At 45.8% G+C, this 22,050-nt stretch overlaps 1 protein-coding gene across 1 annotated transcript; it reads left to right on the top strand.

The window, feature by feature from the left end:
• Positions 1 to 1,212: 1,212 nt before the first annotated feature.
• Positions 1,213 to 17,899, top strand: LOC309336570 (uncharacterized protein). The gene is made up of 8 exons (XM_081852536.1): positions 1,213 to 1,307; positions 5,333 to 5,450; positions 6,433 to 6,594; positions 7,583 to 7,600; positions 8,189 to 8,704; positions 13,192 to 13,274; positions 14,582 to 14,708; positions 16,171 to 17,899. The coding sequence occupies exons 3-8, from the start codon at positions 6,474 to 6,476 to the stop codon at positions 17,778 to 17,780; spliced, it is 2,475 nt and encodes an 824-aa protein (XP_081708662.1). The 5' UTR covers positions 1,213 to 1,307; positions 5,333 to 5,450; positions 6,433 to 6,473; the 3' UTR covers positions 17,781 to 17,899.
• The last annotated feature ends 4,151 nt before the right edge of the window (positions 17,900 to 22,050 follow it).

Below are 22,050 nucleotides of genomic sequence, written 5' to 3'. Positions count from 1 at the left end.
TCTAGTAAGTAGCTGAGTTGGAGGGGGGGATCCAGCCCAGTGGATTCCTCTCATGCTGCTGCCTTGCATCTAGTAAGTAGCTGAGTTGGAGGGGGGATCCAGCCCAGTGGATTCCTCTCCTGCTGCTGCCTTGCATCTAGTAAGTAGCTGAGTTGGAGGGGGGGTCCAGCCCAGTGGATTCCTCTCGTGCTGCTGCCTTGCATCTAGTAAGTAGCTGAGTTGGAGGGGGGGTCCAGCCCAGTGGATTCCTCTCATGCTGCTGCCTTGCATCTAGTAAGTAGCTGAGTTGGAGGGGGGGTCCAGCCCAGTGGATTCCTCTCGTGCTGCTGCCTTGCATCTAGTAAGTAGCTGAGTTGGAGGGGGGGTCCAGCCCAGTGGATTCCTCTCGTGCTGCTGCCTTGCATCTAGTAAGTAGCTGAGTTGGAGGGGGGGTCCAGCCCAGTGGATTCCTCTCGTGCTGCTGCCTTGCATCTAGTAAGTAGCTGAGTTGGAGGGGGGGTCCAGCCCAGTGGATTCCTCTCGTGCTGCTGCCTTGCATCTAGTAAGTAGCTGAGTTGGAGGGGGGGATCCAGCCCAGTGGATTCCTCTCGTGCTGCTGCCTTGCATCTAGTAAGTAGTTGAGTTGGAGGGGGGATCCAGCCCAGTGGATTCCTCTGGTGCTGCTGCCTTGCATCTAGTAAGTAGCTGAGTTGGAGGGGGGGTCCAGCCCAGTGGATTCCTCTCGTGCTGCTGCCTTGCATCTAGTAAGTAGCTGAGTTGGAGGGGGGGATCCAGCCCAGTGGATTCCTCTCGTGCTGCTTCCTTGCATCTAGTAAGTAGTTGAGTTGGAGGGGGGATCCAGCCCAGTGGATTCCTCTGGTGCTGCTGCCTTGCATCTAGTAAGTAGCTGAGTTGGAGGGGGGGATCCAGCCCAGTGGATTCCTCTCGTGCTGCTTCCTTGCATCTAGTAAGTAGCTGAGTTGGAGGGGGGGATCCAGCCCAGTGGATTCCTCTCGTGCTGCTTCCTTGCATCTAGTAAGTAGCTGAGTTGGAGGGGGGGTCCAGCCTGCATGAGTTGGAGGGGGGGTCCAGCCCAGTGGATTCCTCTCATGCTCCTGCCTTGCATCTAGTAAGTAGCTGAGTTGGAGGGGGGATCCAGCCCAGTGGATTCCTCTGGTGCTGCTGCCTTGCATCTAGTAAGTAGCTGAGTTGGAGGGGGGGGGATCCAGCCCAGTGGATTCATCTGGTGCTGCTGCCTTGCATCTAGTAAGTATCTAAGTGTCTATGCAGAAGAAAGCACCACTGAGTTCAGTGGGCCTTACTCCCAGGTAAGGGTGTGGGGGGCTATAGTGTTTTATCTATTGTCCTGCTGTGGGTCCTGAAGGCCATTCCCTGTGTGATAGGTGTTACGGTAAAAATCTGGGTGCGAGGCTACTCTGAAGGGTGTGGGGGGCTATAGTGTTTTATCTATTGTCCTGCTGTGGGTCCTGAAGGCCATTCCCTGTGTGATAGGTGTTACGGTAAAAATCTGGGTGCGAGGCTACTCTGCCACCCAGCTCGTCGGACTAAGTCCGCGGGTGCCTGCGGGGGAAAATGAGCTCAGCCGGAGACAGGGGCAAGCTGGAGAAGATCCAAGTTTATTGCGCAACAGGTTCAAGGCGAGATTGAACAGCGAGAAAGGGGTGACATGAATTTTTAAAACTTCCCTTCATGTCCCAGGATACAGTGCAAAATACATCCCAGTTACATCATGAAGACATTAAGAAGAATTTGGGTTACACAGGTTACATCATGAATACATTAAGAAGAGGTTGGGTTACACAGGATTAACATATGGAGGAGGGAGGGGGAATATGCAGAGCTGGAGATATGCGCAGATAAGCACATCCTGAGTACCGGTGATGAGAAGACAATGGTCCATGTACTGGCATTGCCCGGAGGAAAGATTTGGCAGAGTGATTTGACAGGATTAGGGTCTTGACACCTTGCTTGAAGGATTATGGAGGACAGGGGAGGTGTCATGGAGTCCTAGAGAAATTGAGCAAATTGGCACGTTGAGTTTCTATGAATTTTATAGATTTTAATCCCTTTTGACATTGACAATTGGAAATAAATGGATATATTGTAGCGAAGAAGGTGAAGAAGGCATGCCCCCCCTTCCGTATCATAGGAATTTTATGGTTTTAAATATATGGCAATGTTCATAAGTGTGCCAACCAAGCACATATATAGATCAGCACAGGAAGGCCAACCTGGAACCATTTTGATTCCTAAACTGACCAAATCTTTTCTCTGCAAGGTCAAAATGGAAAAGCCTCCCTATTGTCTTTTCCTTCACAAATCCTGTCTTAAGGGCATGTCTGTATTTGAATAGGGTGTGAGCCTGTGACCTGGCTCAGGAACTAAGTATTTATCATTACAAAAGACTGGCCAGGCTACCCAGGAAATCCAATCAAGTAACCTGCCAGACAGGAGATAAACGAAAACAGGAGAAAAAACAATATTAAAATTTCTGTTTTAGACTGTGATGTAGGTGTGATGTATCTGAGAGGTGGTCTTAGGTTACACCCCTTCTGTGATGTATGTGTGATGTTTCTGGGGGCGGTCTTGATCTAAGGTACCCCTGCCCGTACAGGCCAGTCGTGTCCGACTCTAGGGTTGTGCGCCCATCTCACTTAAGAGGCCGGGGGCCAGTGCTGTCCACAGACACTTCCGGGTCACATGGCCAGCGTGACAAGCTGCATCTGGCGAGCCAGTGCAGCACACGGAAACGCCGTTTAACTTTCTGCTAGTAATCGGTCCCTATTTATCTACTTGCACCCGGGGGTGCTTTCAAACTGCTAGGTTGGCAGGCGCTGGGACCGAGCAATGGGAGCGCACCCCGCCGCGGGGATTCGAACCGCCGACCTGACGATCAGCAAGTCCTAGGCACTGAGGTTTTACCCACAGCGCCACCCGCGTCCCTGGTCTTGATCTACAGGGCGGCAATTTCAAAAATCTTTATAAGGCCTTGCACACCATTTTTCTGGGTCCTCCTCTCTCCTGCAGGTGAGGGGAGCACTCTGTTGCAACAGATCAATAAAGGCCAAGCCTACAGGCTGCTGTTTTGCTCCAAGTAATCCTGGTTGGTGTCTTTGTTTTTTGTCCAAGGGAGCCCTCGGATTTTTCCGTTAACACCTGCAGGGCCTTTTCCCACCTGGCCTTGGGAGCAGGGACCATAAGAGACTCCTGGGAGGCTGGAGGCCATTGCCCTGCTGTGAGTCCTGATGAGCCCAGACTCATTGGAACAAACTCTGGGGGTTTTTAATAGTTTTTAATCTGTGGCGTTTCACATTTTTTGTTTTTTTTTATTTTGTTTTTGCTCTCTTGGGTGTGGGATAAACATTTAGTTAGCGCTGGGGACTAGTTTAATTTCAGAATAATTGTGAATAGTTGTTTTTAGTTAGTTTCTCCTGTTTTATTGATTTATTGTATAGTTTGTGTTCTGTTTTGAAGGGGAGAGAGTCAGGGCTTCCTGGCAGTTGGCCCCAGCCAACAGAATAGCTAGGGCAGGTTACACAGGCTGGGCGGGGGGGGGGGGAGGGGAGAGATGCACTGGCACACCTGATATCAGTGAGGAGGAGATACACTAAGACCAGACCATCTCATTATCGAGGAGGCAGGTTTAGTTGTTGTTTGAAGACTATCCCTGCCTCCAGGTCTGGTCTTGACTGGGAGAATACTGGAATCGGCAAGGGAGACCAACATGACCTAAAGGTGCGGCTGTGCAATGCCAGGTCAATGATTCACAACACCGCTGTCACCCACGACTTGATCATGGATGGAGGACTTGACCTGGCATGTGTGACAGAGACTTGGTTGGATGAAGCAGATGGGCCTGTCCTTGCCACTGCTTGTCCACCAGGTTTCTCTTATGCACAGCAGCCCAGGTTATATGGGTGGAGAGGGGGGTTGCAGTGATTTTTAGGACGTCATTAGCTTACACCAGGCGTCTTACTGGGAAGACCCAGTTTTCTGAGTGCATGTTCTGGAAGTTGGACAATAGGGACAGTACAGGATTCCTTTTGGTGCACCAACCTCTCTGCTGCACCAAGGATTCCCTGCCCGAGCTGCTTCGGGTAATGGCGGATGTTCTCCGGGAGACACATAGTTTGGTTGTCCTAGGGGATTTTAACATCCATGCCAACACAACCTTACAAGGGGCTGCTCTGGACTTCGTGGAAAGCATGGCCTCCATGGGGCTGTCCCTGAATAGGTTTGGCCCAACTCATAGTCGTGGACATGCCTTAGACCTGGTGTTCACCTCTATGGATGTGGGTGATCTGACACTAAGTAAAAGCGAAACAAAAGAAGTGCCATGGTTGGATCACTTCATGGTGCAACTGGACTTCTCTGCGACCCTTCCCTTCTGTAGGGAGGTGGGACTGATTCTGATGGTCCTCCCCTGCCACTTAATGGATCCAAATGGTTTCCAGAGAGAGTGGTAGGGGATGTTTTATCCCATGTTGATGGCCTTTCAGCTGATTCCCTGTGGCCTGCTGGAATGCGGAGTTAACTAGGACTATCAACTGCCTGGCTCCAAAGGGTCCTCTCCGATTGCATGGAGCCCTGACAGCCCCATGGGTTTCCCCACTGCTGAGGGTCATGAAACGTTCTCTGAGACGGCTAGAGCACCAGCGGTGGAAAACTCATTCTGAATTGGACCGGACACAGGTTAGAGCTCAACGTTGAGCCTACCAAGTGGCGATAGCAATGGCGAAGAGGACTTTCTTCACCTCCTCTATTGCATCTGCAGTAAACAGTAGCAGGAGACCCTTTCAGGTAGTTCGCAATCTAACAGAACAACCTTCGCCATTAGGGCCTGGTAAGGAACCCAAGATCTCCTGCAAAGTATTTTACAAATAAAGTGGCTCGGATTCGGAAAGACGTAGACTCCACCATGGGAACAGGGCCTGGGTGGGAACGTGCTAGAGTCCTGTCTAGTCAAGGTGCATCAGTTCCAATGTTACCTCTGAGGATGTGGACAAGCTGCTTGGACAAGTGAACCAACCACCAGTTTCCTTGATCCTTGCCCATCCTGGCTCATAAAAGCGAGCTGGGAAGGGCTGGGTGATGAGCTCTGCGGTATGGTGAATGGTTTCTCCTGTGAAGGAGCCTTCCCAGACCCATTGAAAGAGGTGGTTATTAAACCGCTTCTTAAACAAATATATTTGGACCCGGCCAATAAGGCCAACTATTGCCCAGTCTCAAATCTTCTATTCTTGGGCAAGGTGATTGAGCAGGTGGAAGAAGAAGAAGAAGAAGAAGAAGAGGAGTTTATTTATACCCCATCCATCTGGCTGGACAACTCCAGGCATGCCTGGAGGATGCAGACCATTTGGATCCCTTCCAATCGGGATTCAGGCCTCATCATAGGACTGAAACTAACTTGGTCGCTCTGGTCGATGATCTCCGGCGAGCTAGGGACAAAGGTGAAAGTTGTTTCCTAGTTCTGCTGGATTTCTCAGTGGCCTTTGATACCATCAACCAAGACATGCTTCTGGACTGTCTTAAAGGATTTGGGAGCACTGTTATATGGTGGTCCCGCTCCTTCCTCCTGGGCCGTGTCCAGAAAGTGGTGGTGGGGGATGAGTGTTCAGACCCCTGGGCTCTCACTTGTGGGGTGCCTCAGGGTTCTATCCTCTCCCCCATGCTTTTAAACATCTACATGAAGCCGCTGGGAGAGATCATAAGGGGGTTTGGGCTGGGTGTTCATCAGTATGTAGTTGAGCTCTACCTCTCTTTTAAATCAGAAGCAGAGGGATGGAGAGTGGAAACAAGGAAATGGTGGCAAGAAAAATCCCTTCAGGCTCCATTTACTTCTGCCTTCTGCATTTACTTCTGCCTTCCCAGGAACCTGCAGCTTGTTTAAACTTCTGAGTTCTGTAAAATAGTTTCAAAGATCTGTGATCCTAGAAATGACCTGAGCTGGGGCTCCCCACCTCCAGTACCCGTTAAGGCTGGGATAGGTCAGCTGAGTTCCAGGGGGTTTGGGGGGGAGGGAATGAGAAGAAATGGATGGACCCTCCTCCAAGTGAGCAGAAAAGACGGGGGGGGGGGAGGCAAGAAGGTCTTGACTGGAGGAAGGGAGGGGAAGAGGACTGATGTGTTTCTGGGTGTCAGAAGAGGAAGAATATGCACAGCAGTCCTTTGCAGATTTACTCCTAAGTAAGCTCCACTGAGTTCAATGGGTTGTACCTTCCGGTCAATAATGTGTGAACCATGCCAGCCTTAAGAAAGGATAGAGGAAGCAGACAGATTAATTTGGAATCACAAAAACATGTTTAAAAACTGTTGGGGACCGTTGCTGAGGGGATGCCCCATTTGAGCTTCTCCAGGGGCAGGAGAATAGCTAGGGCAGAGGAATCCCTGCAGCTTCTCTGAGGCTCCCTTTCCTTTTTTTTTCCATCCCAGGAAAATGCTGCTTGTTTTGCCTTCAGAGCTCCTCAGGAAGGATGAAAGTGTCTGATCCTGCAAACCTAGCGAGGATGGAAGGAGGAAGATGGACGGTTGACCTGGTGAGGCTGTCTCCCACCACCTTTGAATGTTCCCTCCCAGGACCTCCAGAGGGATCTGGTGAGTTGCAGAGAGTGGAGAGGGGGATCTGGGGAGATGTTTGGAGTGAGGAAGCCCCCCTGGCAAGAAAACGAGGAAGGCTGCAGGCCCAGAGCTCTGGGTTGGCAGAGATAAAAGGTAAACAGAAAAGGAAAGGTTTTTAATGGTGGGGTGAAAAAATTCATTTTCAGACAGCACTCCTCCTTTCTTCTCTGGTGGGGGTCAGGAGGAAGACACCCCACGTTTACCATGGAAACTGTGACTGGGAGCTCCACGCATAATGAGGCTTCCACAGCCCCCTTAGGACCTGCTTTCAGGTCACTACCATGCCTACCATGCCCTGAGGGCTGGAAGGGAGACCTGCTCCCTGCTGCAAGGCCCATTTCCACCTGGCCTAGGCGGCGCAGCCCAGACTCACCTTGAAAAGCCTAAAGAGGCTCCTGGGAGGCCACTGGGACATTGCTGGAACAACTCTTGGGCTGGGGGCAAATGGCAAAAATGTTTTATAATGTTTTAAACAGTTCTAGTTTGGGTTCCCCTGTTTTGTTTTTGTCGAGTTGGTGTTAGTTATATGTTTAGGGACGCTGTGGTCTAAACCACTGAGCCTCTTTGGCTCGCCCATCAGAATGTTGGCGGTTTGAATCCCTGTGACGGGGTGAGGTCCCGTTGCTCTGTCCCAGCTCCTGCCAACCTAGCAGTTCAAAAGCACGCCAGTGCAAGTAGATAAATAGGTACCACTGCGGCAGGAAGGTAAATGACATTTCTGTATGCAATGTTTTCCATCATGGTGTCCCGTTGCTGTTTAGTTATGCTGGCCACATGACCCAGAAAGTTGTCTGTGGACAAACACCGGCTCCCTCAGCCTGAAAGTGAGATGAGTGCCACTACCCCATAGTCGCCTTTGACTGGACTCAACCATCCAGGGGTCCTTTACCTTTACTATAAATGTTTAGTTGGGGTTGGTGGTTATTTTAGTTTGTGTATAACTGTAAAAACTGTTCCCTCCCAGGACCCCCAGAGGGATCTGGTGAGTTACAGAGAATGGAGAGGGGGAGATGTTGAGAGTGAGGAAGCCCCCCTGGCAAGAAAACCGGGAAAGTTGCAGGGCAAGAGTTCTGGGCTGTGAGAGATAAAAAGTAGAAAAGGAAAGGAATGTTTTTCAATGGTGGCATGGGTGCGGGATTTTTGGTGGGTGGGCAGGACTTTTGTTAGGGAGGCAGAACTGGCATGATTGGTCAGTTAGTTATGTATTTCTAATGTTTTACTTGATCTGGGGAGCTGCCCCCCCACCCCTCCTTGGCTATGCCCATGAATGGTGGTGTGAAGAAAATTCTTTTTCAATCAGTTCCATAGCATAATGTTAGGTTGCGTCCTGAATCTTCTGACACTCGCTGGTAGCTGCAGCAATTGCCAGATGAGGGACTGAATGGACCTATTATGTTTTATTGTAATTTTACTGGTGTTAGCTGCCCTGAGCCCAGCTCTGGCCAGGGAGGGTGGGTATAATAATAATAATAATAATAATAATAATAATAATAATAATATCATCATCATCATCGTCATTATTATCATTACAGACACCGCATTTTACCAGTGTTCCTTTTTAATAATTTAGGAAATATTTGGGGGATCCTGACTGAAGGAGAACCATCAGAAGTGGCATCTGAAAGACCTGAGGAACAGAAGAAACAATGGAAACTGCAGCTTCATGTTGGAACCTACAGAAAGGAGGGGACCCAAATGCAGAAGGTGGGGAGGGAATCCACCTCTTCTCGGGTTAATGAAAATCAAATTCATATAGAGAAGTATGAATGTACTGTGTGTGGAAAGAGATTTCCTTCTCACTCAACTTTTATTTCACATCAAAGAGTGCACTCGGGTGAAAAACCATATAAATGCTGGGAGTGTGGAAAAATCTTCCGTCGGCGTGACTACCTTAATAAGCATCAAAGAACACATACAGGAGAAAAACCTTATAAATGCTGGGAGTGTGGAAAGAGCTTCCGTCAGAGTGGTCACCTTACTTCGCATGAAGGAATTCATACAGGGGGCAAACCTCATAAATGCTGGGAGTGTGGAAAGAGCTTCCGTCAGAGTGGTGGTCTTACTTTGCATCAAAGAACTCATACAGGTGAGAAACCTCATAAATGCTTTGAGTGCGGAAAGAGCTTCAGAAATAGTAGCTCCCTTAATATGCATCATACAACCCATACAGGGGACAAACCGTATGAATGCTTGAAGCATGGAAAAAGCTTCCCTCAAAGGAGCATTCTCACTAAACATAAAATGACGCATGCAGGTGAAAAACCATACAAATGTTTGGACTGTGGGGAGGGCTTCAGGTACAGTGACTCCCTCACGAAGCATCAAAGAATTCATACAGGGGACAAACCTTATGAGTGTTTGGAGTGTGGAAAGAGCTTCAGTCGCAAAGACTCCCTTACATTGCATGAAAGAAGTCACACAGGAGAAAAACCTTATAAATGTTTGGAATGTGACAAGAGCTTCATTCGTAGTAGCCACCTCTCAAGACATAAAAGAACTCATACAGGGGATAAACCTTATAAATGCTGGGAGTGCGGAAAGAGCTTTAGTGACAATGGCACCCTTACTAAACATCACAGAACTCACACAGGGGAAAAACCTTATAAGTGTTTGGAATGCGGAAAGAGCTTCTATCAGTGTCGGCAGCTCACTAGCCATCAAAGAACCCATTCAGGGGATAAACCTTATAGATGCTGGGAGTGCGGAAAGAGCTTTAATGAAAGTGGCCACCTCACAAGACATAAAAGAAGTCACACAGGAGATAAACCTTATAGATGCTTTGAGTGTGGAATGAGCTTTAGTCACAGTGAAACACTTACTAAACATCACAGAACTCACACGGGAAAAACCTTATAAGTGTTTAGAATGCGGAAAGAGCTTCTATTGCAGCAGCCACCTTACTAAACATCAAAGAATTCATACAGGGGACGAATCTTACGACTGTTTGCAGTGTGGGAAGAGCTTTTCTCACAGTATCTCCCTTACCCGGCATCAAAGAACTCATAGGAAAACATCTTAGAAGGTTTTGGAGTGGGGAAAGATCTTCAGTCACATCAAGATCTCCTACAGGAAGCAAACCAAAGATTGTGCTCAGTGTTAGAATTTCTTTCTTTAGCTTTCTTTGATTTTAATCTTGCCTACCTCCCTCTGTTTAATCATAGGCTTTTTCTTGCTCTGAGGCCTTTTGAGTCCAGACTGCCTCCTAATGTCCACAGTTGAGTAGCAGTGATTTATGTTAGATTTTCTTGGTTTATTGGCTTCTGCTTTCATCATGGCAGTTTGAACATAGGAAGGCGAAGAGTGGGCTTGCATTAGACAAGGAAATGGATATTGTGTAGAACAGGCAAAATAAAATATAGAGACACAAGCAGTTTCAAGTCCACCTAAAGTCCAATGTGCACGTCAATCTCTGACTTTTGTCTTCTGGGTTTCTGGGTTTTTTCCTAGAATCACAGAATCATAGAGTTGGAAGAGACCACAAGGGCCATCGAGTCCAACCCCCTGCCAAGCAGGAAACACCATCAGAGCACTCCTGACATATGGTTGTCAAGCCTCTGCTTAAAGACCTCCAAAGAAGGAGACTCCACCACACTCCTTGGCAGCAAATTCCACTGTCGAACAGCTCTTACTGTCAGGAAGTTCCTCCTAATGTTTAGGTGGAATCTTCTTTCTTGTAGTTTGGAACCATTGTTCCGTGTCCGCTTCTCTGGAGCAGCAGAAAACAACCTTTCTCCCTCCTCTATGTGACATCCTTTTCTATATTTGAACATGGCTATCATATTTCCCCTTAACCTCCTCTTCTCCAGGCTAAACATGCCCAGCTCCCTTAGCCGTTCCTCATAAGGCATCGCTTCCAGGCCTTTGACCATTTTGGTTGCCCTCCTCTGGACACGTTCCAGTTTGTCAGTGTCCTTCTTGAACTGGGGTGCCCAGAACTGGACACAGTACTCCAGGTGAGGTCTGACCAGAGCAGAATACAGTGGCACTATTACTTCCCTTGATCTAAATGCTATACTCCTATTGATGCAGCCCAGAATTGCATTGGCATTTTTAGCTGCCGCGTCACACTGTTGGCTCATGTCAAGTTTGTGGTCAACCAAGACTCCTAGATCCTTTTCACATGTACTGCTCTCAAGCCAGGTGTCACCCTTCTTGTATTTGTGCCTCTCATTTTTTTTGCCCAAGTGCAATACTTTACATTTCTCCCTGTTAAAATTCATCTTGTTTGTTTTGGCCCAGTTCTCTAATCTGTCAAGGTTGTTTTGAAGTGTGATCCTGTCCTCTGGGGTGTTAGCCACCCCTCCCAGTTTGGTGTCATCTGCAAATTTGATCAGGATGCCCTTGAGTCCATCATCCAAGTCGTTGATAAAGATGTTGAATAAAGATGTTGTTGTTCTGCCTCTCACAGCTACAATAAACCTACAATTAAAATTAAGGACTGGTCATTTCTTCATCAGAGGGCAAATGGGCAAATTTAGCTGGAGATCTAATACTCCCCCCCCCTCACTGTATATAAAAACATCTCCCATTAAAAGGTTTCCTTCTATAGGGCTGCCTTCAGATGTCTTCCAAAGGTTATCAAGGTTACTCATCTCTTTGACATCTGATGATCGGGCATTCAACAGCGTGGATGCTACAACTGGGAGGGCCCTCTGCCTGGTTCCCTGTAGCTTCTCACATTGCGGGGACCACCCTTGGTTGTGGACCTCAGTGTCTGGGTTGAATAATGGGAATGGAGATGTTCCTTCAGGTCTACAGACCATGGCCATTTAGGGCTTTAAAAGGTCAGTATCGACAAGTTTGAATTTTGCTTGGAAACTTACTAGGTCTTTCAGGAGATATTTGGAGGAAAGAAGCGTGGAGCAGGAGGAGTAACATTAATAAGGGGTTCACAATGTAGCCAGCAGACAGGAGGGGAGAGAAACATAAAGCGGGGAATGAATGGTGCTTTTCTGGTTGAAGAAAATTAAATTCGCAGAGAGGATACAAAGTATGACTGTTGGAGGTGTGGAAAGAGATTGCCATAACATTCAATGCTTATTTCACATCAGTGTGCACTTGGGTTAAAAACCATATAAATGCAGGGTGTGTTATGTACATATGATACCCCGGCTCTCAGTGGTCACTGGATCCTGCATGGGGCACCTCAGAGGAGAGGATCCTATACTCGGGGCCTGATCCTGCAAAGCTTCCCAGACAAAATCGGCTTGCCACTGCTCCCTCTCTGCCCGTAGCAGCCTCTCGGCTCCGCAAGGGTTAACTAGAGCCATAGAGCCCAAATTCCTAGAGCGGAAGGGAAGTCCAGAGGAGGAGCTTCCGTTTCCTGTCCCGACCAGCCTTTCTTTTTTTCCCCTTCCTTCCTTGTCGGGGGCGCTGGGTTTTCCTCTGCCCTCCTCGTCCTCCCGGGGGATCTTCTCCGGTTCTTTCTCCGCCGGGAAGGCTGCCTCTCCTCCTGCCGCCTCCGGGTCAGATGTGGGAAGGGAAGGAGGAGGGAAGAGCTGGGACTCCCCGAGGGCAGCCGAAGAGGAGCCTCCTCGGAGGACGAAGGCCAGGCGGACCCCGCGCAGCTGGACCCCAGAGAGGGAGGGAGGGAGGGAGAGAGGGGGGGTTTTTAGTAGAAAACTGAGGCCCTGCTCCCCTGCACTGAAAATATTTCATTTTAAAATAAATTGCTGGTCCTTAATAATGTGTCCTGGACAGTAGCAGCTGTAGTTATTAAATGTTTTCAAGGTATCTAAGCTCTTCCTCAGAAAAGTGTCCCTGTGCACTGAAAATATTTCCTAGACAAATGTCGGTTCCCTCAGAATGTGTCTTGTAATTATTAAAACAAAATAAAAAAATTCCTTCCAGTAGCACCTTAAAGACCAACTAAGTTAGTTCTTGGTATGAGCTTTCGTGTGCATGCACACTTCTTCAGATACACAAGTGTGCATGCACACGAAAGCTCATACCTAGAACTAACTTAGTTGGTCTTTAAGGTGCTACTGGAAGGAATTTTTTTATTTTGTTTTGACTATGGCAGACCAACACGGCTACCTATCTATAACTTGTAATTACTTTAACTCATATTCAAAATATCTAAACCCTTTTTCAGAAAAGCATGCAGGTGGCACACAGATGAAAATAAAGACAGAACACAGCTAAAATTCACAGAACCATGCAGAAACTAATATACATAAAGGCATCGGTTTTAAATAATAAATACTGTCTCTCTCTCCCTTCACTCCTCTCTCTTGCCTGCTGTGAAAGGTGCTGGGCAGGTTTGCACATTACTTTGTGGCCCGAATCCACAACCTGAGATTAAGAGTTTAATGCTCTACTGACTGAGTTATCTCAGCTGTCCATGAGATCCATTCCGTCCTTGCCTGTTGTTTTTCTGTGCAGACAAACATACGATTAAAAGTTAATTTTTATATTACTATTTTATATTACTATTTCCCTATGCATCATTTGCATATTCACATTACCTCAGCGTGTAATGTGCTGCTGATTTCTGTTTTATAATCTTTCGCGTGCGCAAATACTTCATTTTCAATGTTTTCATGAATTCTTTGGCGACCTTCCCTTTGGTAGACACTGCAGTGGCATCAGACCAACATTGTGGATTCTCCCTACATTACTCTGGAGAAGAAGTGGCCACCATGCATCCAGCTAAGGTAGGGGAAAGATAATCAGGGAGAGATGGGTCTGTACTTGTTATAGAGAGCGTTCTTGCAGGGGCCCGAATCTTGCACCTGTGCTTCTGAGGCTTCTGCCTCTGAGGAAGTGGGTTACTCGACTGAGTTTTGCTCATGAAACCTTGAACATGACCTAAGAAGAGCCTAGCTGGTGGATCAGGCCATTAACCCACCTAGTCCAGCACCCTATTCCCACAGTGACCAAGCAGATGCCTCTGGGAAATTTTTAATCAGGAGCTGAGTACAACATGCCTCTTCAGGTGATTCCCAGGAACTGGCAATGAGGAATATACTACCCAAAACAAGTGGAGGCAGCGCACAGTCATCATAGCTGGTAGTCAATCATAACCTTATCTGCTATGAATTTGCCTAATTCTCTTTTAACTTGGTGACCATTACTGCATATTGCGTTAGTGAATTGCTGAGTTTAACATTGTGAAAAGTGCTTCTTTTAGTTTGTCCTTAATCTGTGCACAATTAACTTCATTGGACAGCTTTGGACTACAGTATCATCCTAGAGGAAGAAACGGCCCCTCTCTCCTATTTCTAAATACCATGCATACCTTTTAACATCTCTATCATATTTTCCCACAAGCGCCTTTGTTTCAGATTAGTAATTCCTCATATTTTTCCAACACATTAATTATTTTGTTTGTTCTTTCCCCAACATTTTCTGAATCTACAATATTCTTTTTGAGGTCATGCAACTGGATCCATACAGTTTTATAAGGGCAGCTGCCCCATAGATTTGTATATCAGCACTATGATATTGGCAGCTTAGTTTTGAATCTTTCCCTAAAATGGCATTGACCCATTTCACTACTTTCACACCCTGTGCCAATATCTTTACTGAGCTATCAGCTATGACCCCAAATGTCACTTTCCTTCTCAGTCATCACCAATTCAGATCCCATTTGCAGATGTGTTAAGTTAGGATTTTTTTGCTTGAAGGTGCACTATATAAATTTGCTTACGTACATTTGGTTATGTCATTGTCTTTAATAATGATTTCCACCAGTTTCCCCAAAACAAACATGAAACTAACTAACCTGCAGTTTCCTGGAAACTAAATCCCTCTTGGAGGAAAGGAAATTGGGCAATCTCACAGACTTGTGACATGTTTTTGTTAGAATACTTGACTTAGAATTCTTAAACTAATGGGTAAATTCCATCGGCTTTGGGTGATTTCTGAACACTTAATATATCCAGTTGCCCATTGCAGAGGAGAGGTTTCCATACCTTACTCTGGATGAACTATGAATAAGAGAATTGCTTTCCTTTTCCAGGGATCAATGAGCTTTGAGGGGGTCTCCTTGCATTTCACTGACGAAGAATGGTCCCTGCTGGATCCAGGCCAAAGAGCGCTGTACAAGGAAGTCATGATGGAGATTTATGAGATGGTGGCTTCTGTGGGTAAGGATCCTTTCCCCCTGGATCAATAGCTAGTGAAGGTGTGAACTCCTGTTGGCCACTAGAGGGAGCGTTCTTCATTTCCCCTGTACAAAAGAACATATGAAGAACCCGGTTGGGTCAAAGCAAAGTTCTACATTGTCCAGCATTCAGATGCACAGTCACACTTCTGGTATATGATTTTATAGACATCAAAGAAAAGACATATACAGTGGTGCCCTGCAAGACGAATGCCTCGCAAGATGAAAAACCCGCTAGACGAAAGGGTTTTCCGTTTTCAAGGCGCTTCGCAAGACGAATTTCCCTATGGGCTTGCTTCGCAAGACGAAGACGTCTTGCGAGTCTTGCGATTTTTTTTCGCTCCCCCCCCCTTTTTCTAAGCCGCTAATAGCCGCTAAGCCGCTAATAGCGCTAATCCGTTTAGCCGCCAATAGGGTTGCTTCGCAAGACGAAAAAACCGCTAGACGAAGAGACTCGCAGAACGGATTCTTTTCGTCTTGCGAGGCACCACTGTAGATTAAGAGTTACTTTCCTTGATTCTTTTTTTTTCTGGTCACTGAGGTCCCTAGTTCTGATTTGGTGGGGTGTGAACTTGCTTTTTGGATAGGATTGTGCTTACAACTGCATGGCATGGAAACAAAGGCTGAAGGGGTCTCACGTGTGCTGGTTGCAAGTTACTGCTTTTTGGTCAGTCATAGACTGCTTAATCACATAGCTTGCTTAGCAGTATACACGACAGAATGACGGTGTGGCAGATAGTATGCATTACTATTCATTGCATTTAGTTGCTTTTTCATGAAAGGTCAACTCAAAAGCAAGTTATTATAGGATGCAAAAATTAAGGCCACTATAATTCTTTAAGGTAAAGGACCAAAGCTTGGCTGAAAAGAAATATTAATGCATCCCTCCTAAAATTAGCCAGTGATTGGCTCCTGGGGAGCCTCCCTGGGCAGAGCCACCACTCCAAGCCCCATGCTTGTGTTGGCACAATTGGTACCTTGCTAGAAGAAGGGCACAGTGAGAAGGACCTCAGATGATGAATGTAGGGTGTGGGCTGATTCCTGAAGGTAAAGGGAACCGAAGATGAAAACTAACTGGTAGTCAGTGCAATCCCTGTGGCAGGATCAAGAAGCTTCAGCCTTCCTTATACCACTGAGCCACAACTTAGCTGTTGCCCATGTTGGCTGGGGCTGATAGGAGTTGTATTTCTGCAGCATCTGGAGGGACAAAGATTCCCCATTCCTCTCATAAGAACTGGGTACTTTAAAAAACTTTTTTAAAATTATTTTTATAGAAAACCCTCTTTATCCACCCAAACTTGAGAAAGGGAAAGGTGAGGTATCTGTTGGATGATGTAAAATAAAAATAAGTACAGACACAAGCAGATTCAAGGCCACATTAAAGGCCAGTATAGGCGGGTGTGCATTTTGCAGCATCTTACCAGCTTTTCTTTTTAAACCACCAGGAGATGTTTGGAGGATCCTGGCTGAGGGGGACCCATCTGAAGGGCCACCTAAAAGAGCTGAGGAGCAACAGAAGTTAAGGATTCAAGATGGAACCAACAGACAAGAGGGCAGACGAACGCAGAAGGCGGGGAGGGAACCCACTGCTTCTCAGGTTAACAAAAATCAGATACCACACACAGGGGACAAACCTAAAGAATGTTTGGAGGGTGGAAAGAACTTCAGTGACAGAGCCTACCTTATTTTTCATAAAAGAGGTCATACAGCAGAAAAACCATATAAATGCTGGGAGTGTGGAAAAAGCTTCAGTCGGAAAGAACACCTTACTCTGCATCAAAGAATTCATACAGGCGAGAAACCTCATAAATGCAGGGAGTGTGGAAAGAGCTTCAGGCACAATGACTCCCTCACTAGGCATCAGAGAATTCATACTGGGGAGAAACCTTATAAATGTTTGGAATGTGGAAAGAGCTTTATTCAGTGTAGCGTGCTCACAAGACATAAAAGAACTCATACAGGGGAGAAGCCTTATAGATGCTGGGAGTGTGGAAAGAGCTTTAGTGACAATGGCACCCTTACTCGCCATCAAAGAACTCACACAGGGGACAAACCTTATAGATGTTTGGAATGCGGAAAGAACTTCAGTCACATAAAGTCCCTTACTTTTCATAAAAGAAGGCATGCAGGGAGAAAACCTTATGAATGCTCCGAATGTGGAAAGAGCTTTAGTGTCCGTAGCCAGCTCAAAAGACACATGAGAATTCATACAGGGGAGAAACCTTATCAATGTTTGGAGTGTGGAAAGAGTTTCAGCCGGAGTGGCCACCTTTTGCAACATCGAGGAACTCATACAGGGGAAAAACCTTATAAATGCTTGGCGTGTGACAAGTGTTTTAGTCAGAGTGTTCACCTTACTCAGCATCTAAAAACTCATACAGGGGAAAAACCTTACAAGTGTTCAGAGTGTGAAAAGAGTTTCAGTCAGAATAGTCACCTCACCATACATAAAAGAACACATACAGGGGAGAAACCTTATATATGTTTGGAGTGCGGGAAGAGCTTCACAGTCAGTTCGTCCCTTTCTAAACATCAAAGAATTCATACAGGGGAGAAACCTTATGAATGTTTGGTGTGTGGAAAGAACTTCAGTCGCCTAGATTCCCTTACTTTTCACAAAAAAAGGCATTCAGGGGAGAAACCTTATAAATGCTGGGAATGTGGAAAGAACTTCAGTGGCTCCCTTACTCAACATCTAAGAACTCATACAGGGGAAAAACCTTATAAATGTTCAGAGTGTGACAAGAGTTTTAGTCAGAGTGGTCACCTTACCCAACACCTAAGAACTCATACTGGGGAGAAACCTTATAAATGCTCGGTGTGTGAAAAGAGCTTCAGTGGCTCCCTTACTCAGCATCTAAGAACTCATACAGGGGAAAAACCTTATAAATGTTTGAAGTGTGAGAAGAGTTTTAGTCAGAGTGGTCACCTTACTCAACATCTGAGAACTCATACCGGGGAGAAACCTTATAATTGCTTGGAGTGTGGCAAGAACTTCACCTACAGATATTCCCTTAACTCACATCAAATAATCCATAGAAGTGAAATATCTTAAGCTTGGAAGGTAGAAAAATATACAGTGATCTCAAAAGCTCCTAAGAGAGCAAACCAAAGAGTCTACTCAGTGTTAGAATCCCCTTCCTTATCTCCAGTTTTTACAATAGACTACAGTAGACCTTTTGGGATGCGGGTGGCGCTGTGGGTAAAACCTCAGTGCCTAGGACTTGCTGATTGTAAGGTCGGCGGTTCGAATCCCCGCGGCGGGGTGAGCTCCTGTCATTCGGTCCTAGCTCCTGCCCACCTAGCAGTTCGAAAGCACCCCTAAGTGCAAGTAGATAAATAGGTACCGCTTTATAGCGGGAAGGTAAACGGTGTTTCCGTGTGTGGCACTGGTGCTGGCTCGCCAGTTGCAGCTTCGTCACGCCGGCCACGTGACCCGGAAGTGTCTTTGGATGGCACCGGCTCCTGGCCTCTTGAGCGAGATGAGCACGCAACCCTAGAGTCGGTCACGACTGGCCCATACGGGCAGGGGTACCTTTACCTTTACCTTTACAGTAGACCTTTGGAGCCCAATATGCCTTCCATTTTAGAGGAGAAAGGGGCTTTTGCTTTCAACCTGTTTTTTCAGTATGAAAGCAGATTGTGGGCATTCTTCTTTAAGCCAGTGCGAGGGATGGGCAGGGGTTTGAGTGATGGATAGTGGAAGATTTACAGGGAGGTTCGGTGCCACCCGTGAGGCAAGAGGTGGTCGTAGAGGAGAGCCAAACTGAAGGCAGGAGAGGGGTTGCAGGAAGTCTCCGAGGCGGAAGAGAAGGTTCCAGAAAGAGTCCTGCCATTGGACTCTCCTCCATCCCCTCACCCTGTCTCCACTTACAATGAGGGGCATTAAGCAATAGCAACAAGGACCGTCTCTTTCCATATGAAGATACCTGGACACTGAGGTCATCTTCTGAGACCCTTCTTAAAGTGCTGCCTCCATTGAGAGGCCTGGAGTGTGGCAACATGAGAACGGGCCTTTTCTGCAATGGCTCCCTGTCTCTGGAATATTTTCCTCGGGCAGGTTCACCTGGCGCCTAGGCACTAGGCAAAAGCCTTTCTCCTTAACCAGGTTTCTGGCTGATTGACATCTAATGCCCTTTTAGAATGTGGGGTGGGTTTTTTTTGGGGGGGGTATTTTTGTTATGATTATATATTTCACATTTTTAGGTTGTGATTGTATCCTGAGTTCCTCCCATGGCTGGAAAGGGGTTCATTTAACCTTCCGTTTGCTAGTAAAACTGAATTACTTTGTCACAAAATGACATATGTCTAGAAATCATTTCACCAACATGAAAAGTTTGGAAAGCTCTGTGTTAGTAGAAGAACCTGAGGTCTCTTGTGAGTCTGTGCATTGGTATATGGTGGGCCCTGTTAGTCCACCATATTTTTTCTTTTAACATTAGCAGAAGTGTTAATTTATCCCTTGCTGATGTAACCTAGTTCTTTGCCAATAGAGAATTGAATTTCCTGTTGTTTGTCCACATTGAGCTGGGGCTCTGGGTTAGGAACAAAAATTTAGTTAATTAATTAACACCTTGAAAGAGACCTTGCTTTTGAATCTTGTATGTATAAAATTTTATTGTTCCATATTTTTGCTTAGTTCCAAGTGGGGTTGCCTACTTCCCCATTTCAGTTTCCCAGCCTTTTTTATCTGCATCTTACCTATAGGCTCTGATATTTATCTCTCATCTCTTCTGAAATTACAAAATAATAATAAAATAGAATGATTCCTTGTAGTGGCTATGCTGCAGGTTGTTCTTCTGAGTAAAATTTACATATCCATGTTCTAATTTATTTTTTGCACTTAATCATTTGTTACATATGCTGTTCCATATTTCACCCTTCCCCAAGATTTATTCATGTGCTGTGAATTTCGCTTCGATGTCGCCAGGCTGATATCCTTCATAGATGGGAATGCTTTACCTGGTAATCTGCTGACATACATTATATCTTTCCAAAGAGCGTAGCCTCTCAGATCACCCTCTTCATGGACGAAAGGTCTCCCTGAGCCCTTGTAATTGTTTCATTGTCCAAGACATTGCTATTTGTTTCTGTTTCCAGTTGTCATGAAGTCTGGGTTGATTCTGTTTTTACTACGTTTAGCCCCTTACGAATAAATGCTCATTAAAAAAAGGTCGTACCTTGGTTCTCGAATGGAATCCATTCCAGAAGTCTGTTTGACTTCCAAAAATGTTCAAAAACCAAGGAGCTTCCTGCACTCAATCGGAAGCCATGTCAGACGTTCAGGTTCCAAAAAACGTTCGTAAACTGGAAGACTCACTTCCGGGTTTGCGAAGTTTGGGAGCCAAATCTTTTGATAACTAAGCTGCTTGAAAACCAAGCTACAACTGTATAATAAATCTTAGGACTTTGTCAAGAAACCGCAACAGGGTAGAAGGTTCATTAATTTTCCAGACTTTTTTTTACATGTTAGTCAAAGGGACACAGTTTCAGACTGCATGTTTCTTCTCCTTCATGAGGGTTTCAAGTTTTATGCTTCTGAAATGTCCAGACTAGGGGAGGGTTCTTGGTGGGATATATTTGTGCTGTGTGTGGTTCACCTGCTTTAGCCCCAACCTCCAGCCCAAGGAACCTTCAGAAGGGAGATGCTGCCAAGAAGAAGAAGAAGAAGAAGAAGAAGAAGAAGAAGAAGAAGAAGAAGAGTTTGGATTTGATATCCCGCCTTTCACTCCCTTTAAGGAGTCTCAAAGCGGCTAACATTCTCCTTTCCCTTCCTCCCCCACAACAAACACTCTGTGAGGTGAGTGGGGCTGAGAGACTTCAGAGAAGCATGACTGGCCCAAGGTCACCCAGCAGCTGCATGTGGAGGAGCGGAGACGCGAACCCGGTTCCCCAGATTACGAGACTACGCTCTTAACCACTACACCACACTGGCATTTTAATGAACTGAATAGAATGAAAAAACCTGCAGCACAAATAGAAGATAAGGGACAACTGATTTTCTAGCAGTGCATGTGAAAAGGATCCAGGAGCCTTAGTAGAACACAAGCTTAACATGAGTCAACCGTGTGATGCAGCAGAAGCAAAAAAGGAAATTAATGCTATTTTAGGCTGCATCCACAGAATTTGTGTCAAGGGAAGTAATTGTTGTTGTTGTTTAGTCGTGTCCGAATCTTCGTGACCCCATGGACCAAGGGAAGTAATAGTCCCACTCTATTCTGCCTTGGTCAGACCACATCTGAAATACTGTGTCCAATTCTAGGCACCACAATTTAAGAATTTTGTCAAGCTGGAAAGCCTTAGGAGGAGAACTTGGAGCTGGGTATGTTTAGCCTGAAGAGGAGACTGAGAGGAGATATGATCTTCAAATATTTTAAAAGGCTATCACATGGAAGAGAGAGCAATCCTGTTTTCTCCTGCTCTGAAGGGCAGGACTTGAACCAACTAAACGTGAAGAACTTTATGACAGTAAGAACTGTTGGACATTGGAACGGTCTCCTGGTCTCCCTTGGGAAGTTGTGGACTCTGCTTCCTTGGAGTATTTTAAGCAGAGTTTGGCTGGCTACCTGTCATGGATGCTTTCCTGAGATTCCTGCATTGCAAGGGGGTTGGGCTAGATGACCCCTGGGTTCAATCTAACTCTGCAGTTGTATTATTCTGATTCTAATGCTCATTCCTTTCAACTTGCTTGTTTTATTATGTATTTTAAGTAAAGATGTTTTAAGGATGTGGAGACCAAATTATTGTGCATTTTAACGTGTATATATGTATGTATTTTATATAGGTGTAAGCCTCCTAAACGCAACACTTTGAGACATTGTAACTTGCTCATCAGCAAAATAGGCTCCCAGAATGAGGGGAAATGGAAAAAAACCAAGGTACCTGTTCAGAACTGGTTCTCCTTACAATAACAAGCTGGTAAAGTTCAGGGAAAGGAGGTGAAGACCTGGTTACATCTTTTTAGGATTATTTGCTGTATTTTAAAATAAAATAAAAAAATTCTTTCCAGTAGCACCTTAAAGACCAACTAAGTTAGTTCTTGGTATGAGCTTTCGTGTGCATGCACACTTCTTCAGATACTTCAGCACACGAAAGCTCATACCTAGAACTAACTTAGTTGGTCTTTAAGGTGCTACTGGAAAGAATTTTTTTATTTTGTTTTGACTATGGCAGACCAACACGGCTATCTATCTGTAACTGTATTTTAAAATAGTTATTCATATCCATATATTTTCATCATATGGAAGTTTAATGCCTCTTTAATCTCTTTAATGGTAAAGATTATCTTTTCTATAATCTCAGACTCTCGAATAATAATAATAATA

Source organism: Podarcis erhardii (assembly GCF_964252035.2).
Source record: "Podarcis erhardii genome assembly, chromosome: 2".
Lineage (NCBI taxonomy): Eukaryota > Metazoa > Chordata > Lepidosauria > Squamata > Lacertidae > Podarcis > Podarcis erhardii.
Note: the sequence above shows the minus strand (reverse complement) of the source record. Positions and strands in the feature narration are given on the sequence as shown.

Excerpts from the sequence above, each read along its gene's own strand:
- LOC309336570 (XM_081852536.1), top strand. The coding sequence starts at position 6,474 with ATGAAAGTGTCTGATCCTGCAAACCTAGCGAGGATGGAAGGAGGAAGA. Across the intron at positions 8,705-13,191 it reads GCATCAAAGAACTCATACAG|ACACTGCAGTGGCATCAGAC; the intron begins GTGAGAAACCTC and ends TCCCTTTGGTAG. Across the intron at positions 13,275-14,581 it reads CCACCATGCATCCAGCTAAG|GGATCAATGAGCTTTGAGGG; the intron begins GTAGGGGAAAGA and ends TTCCTTTTCCAG.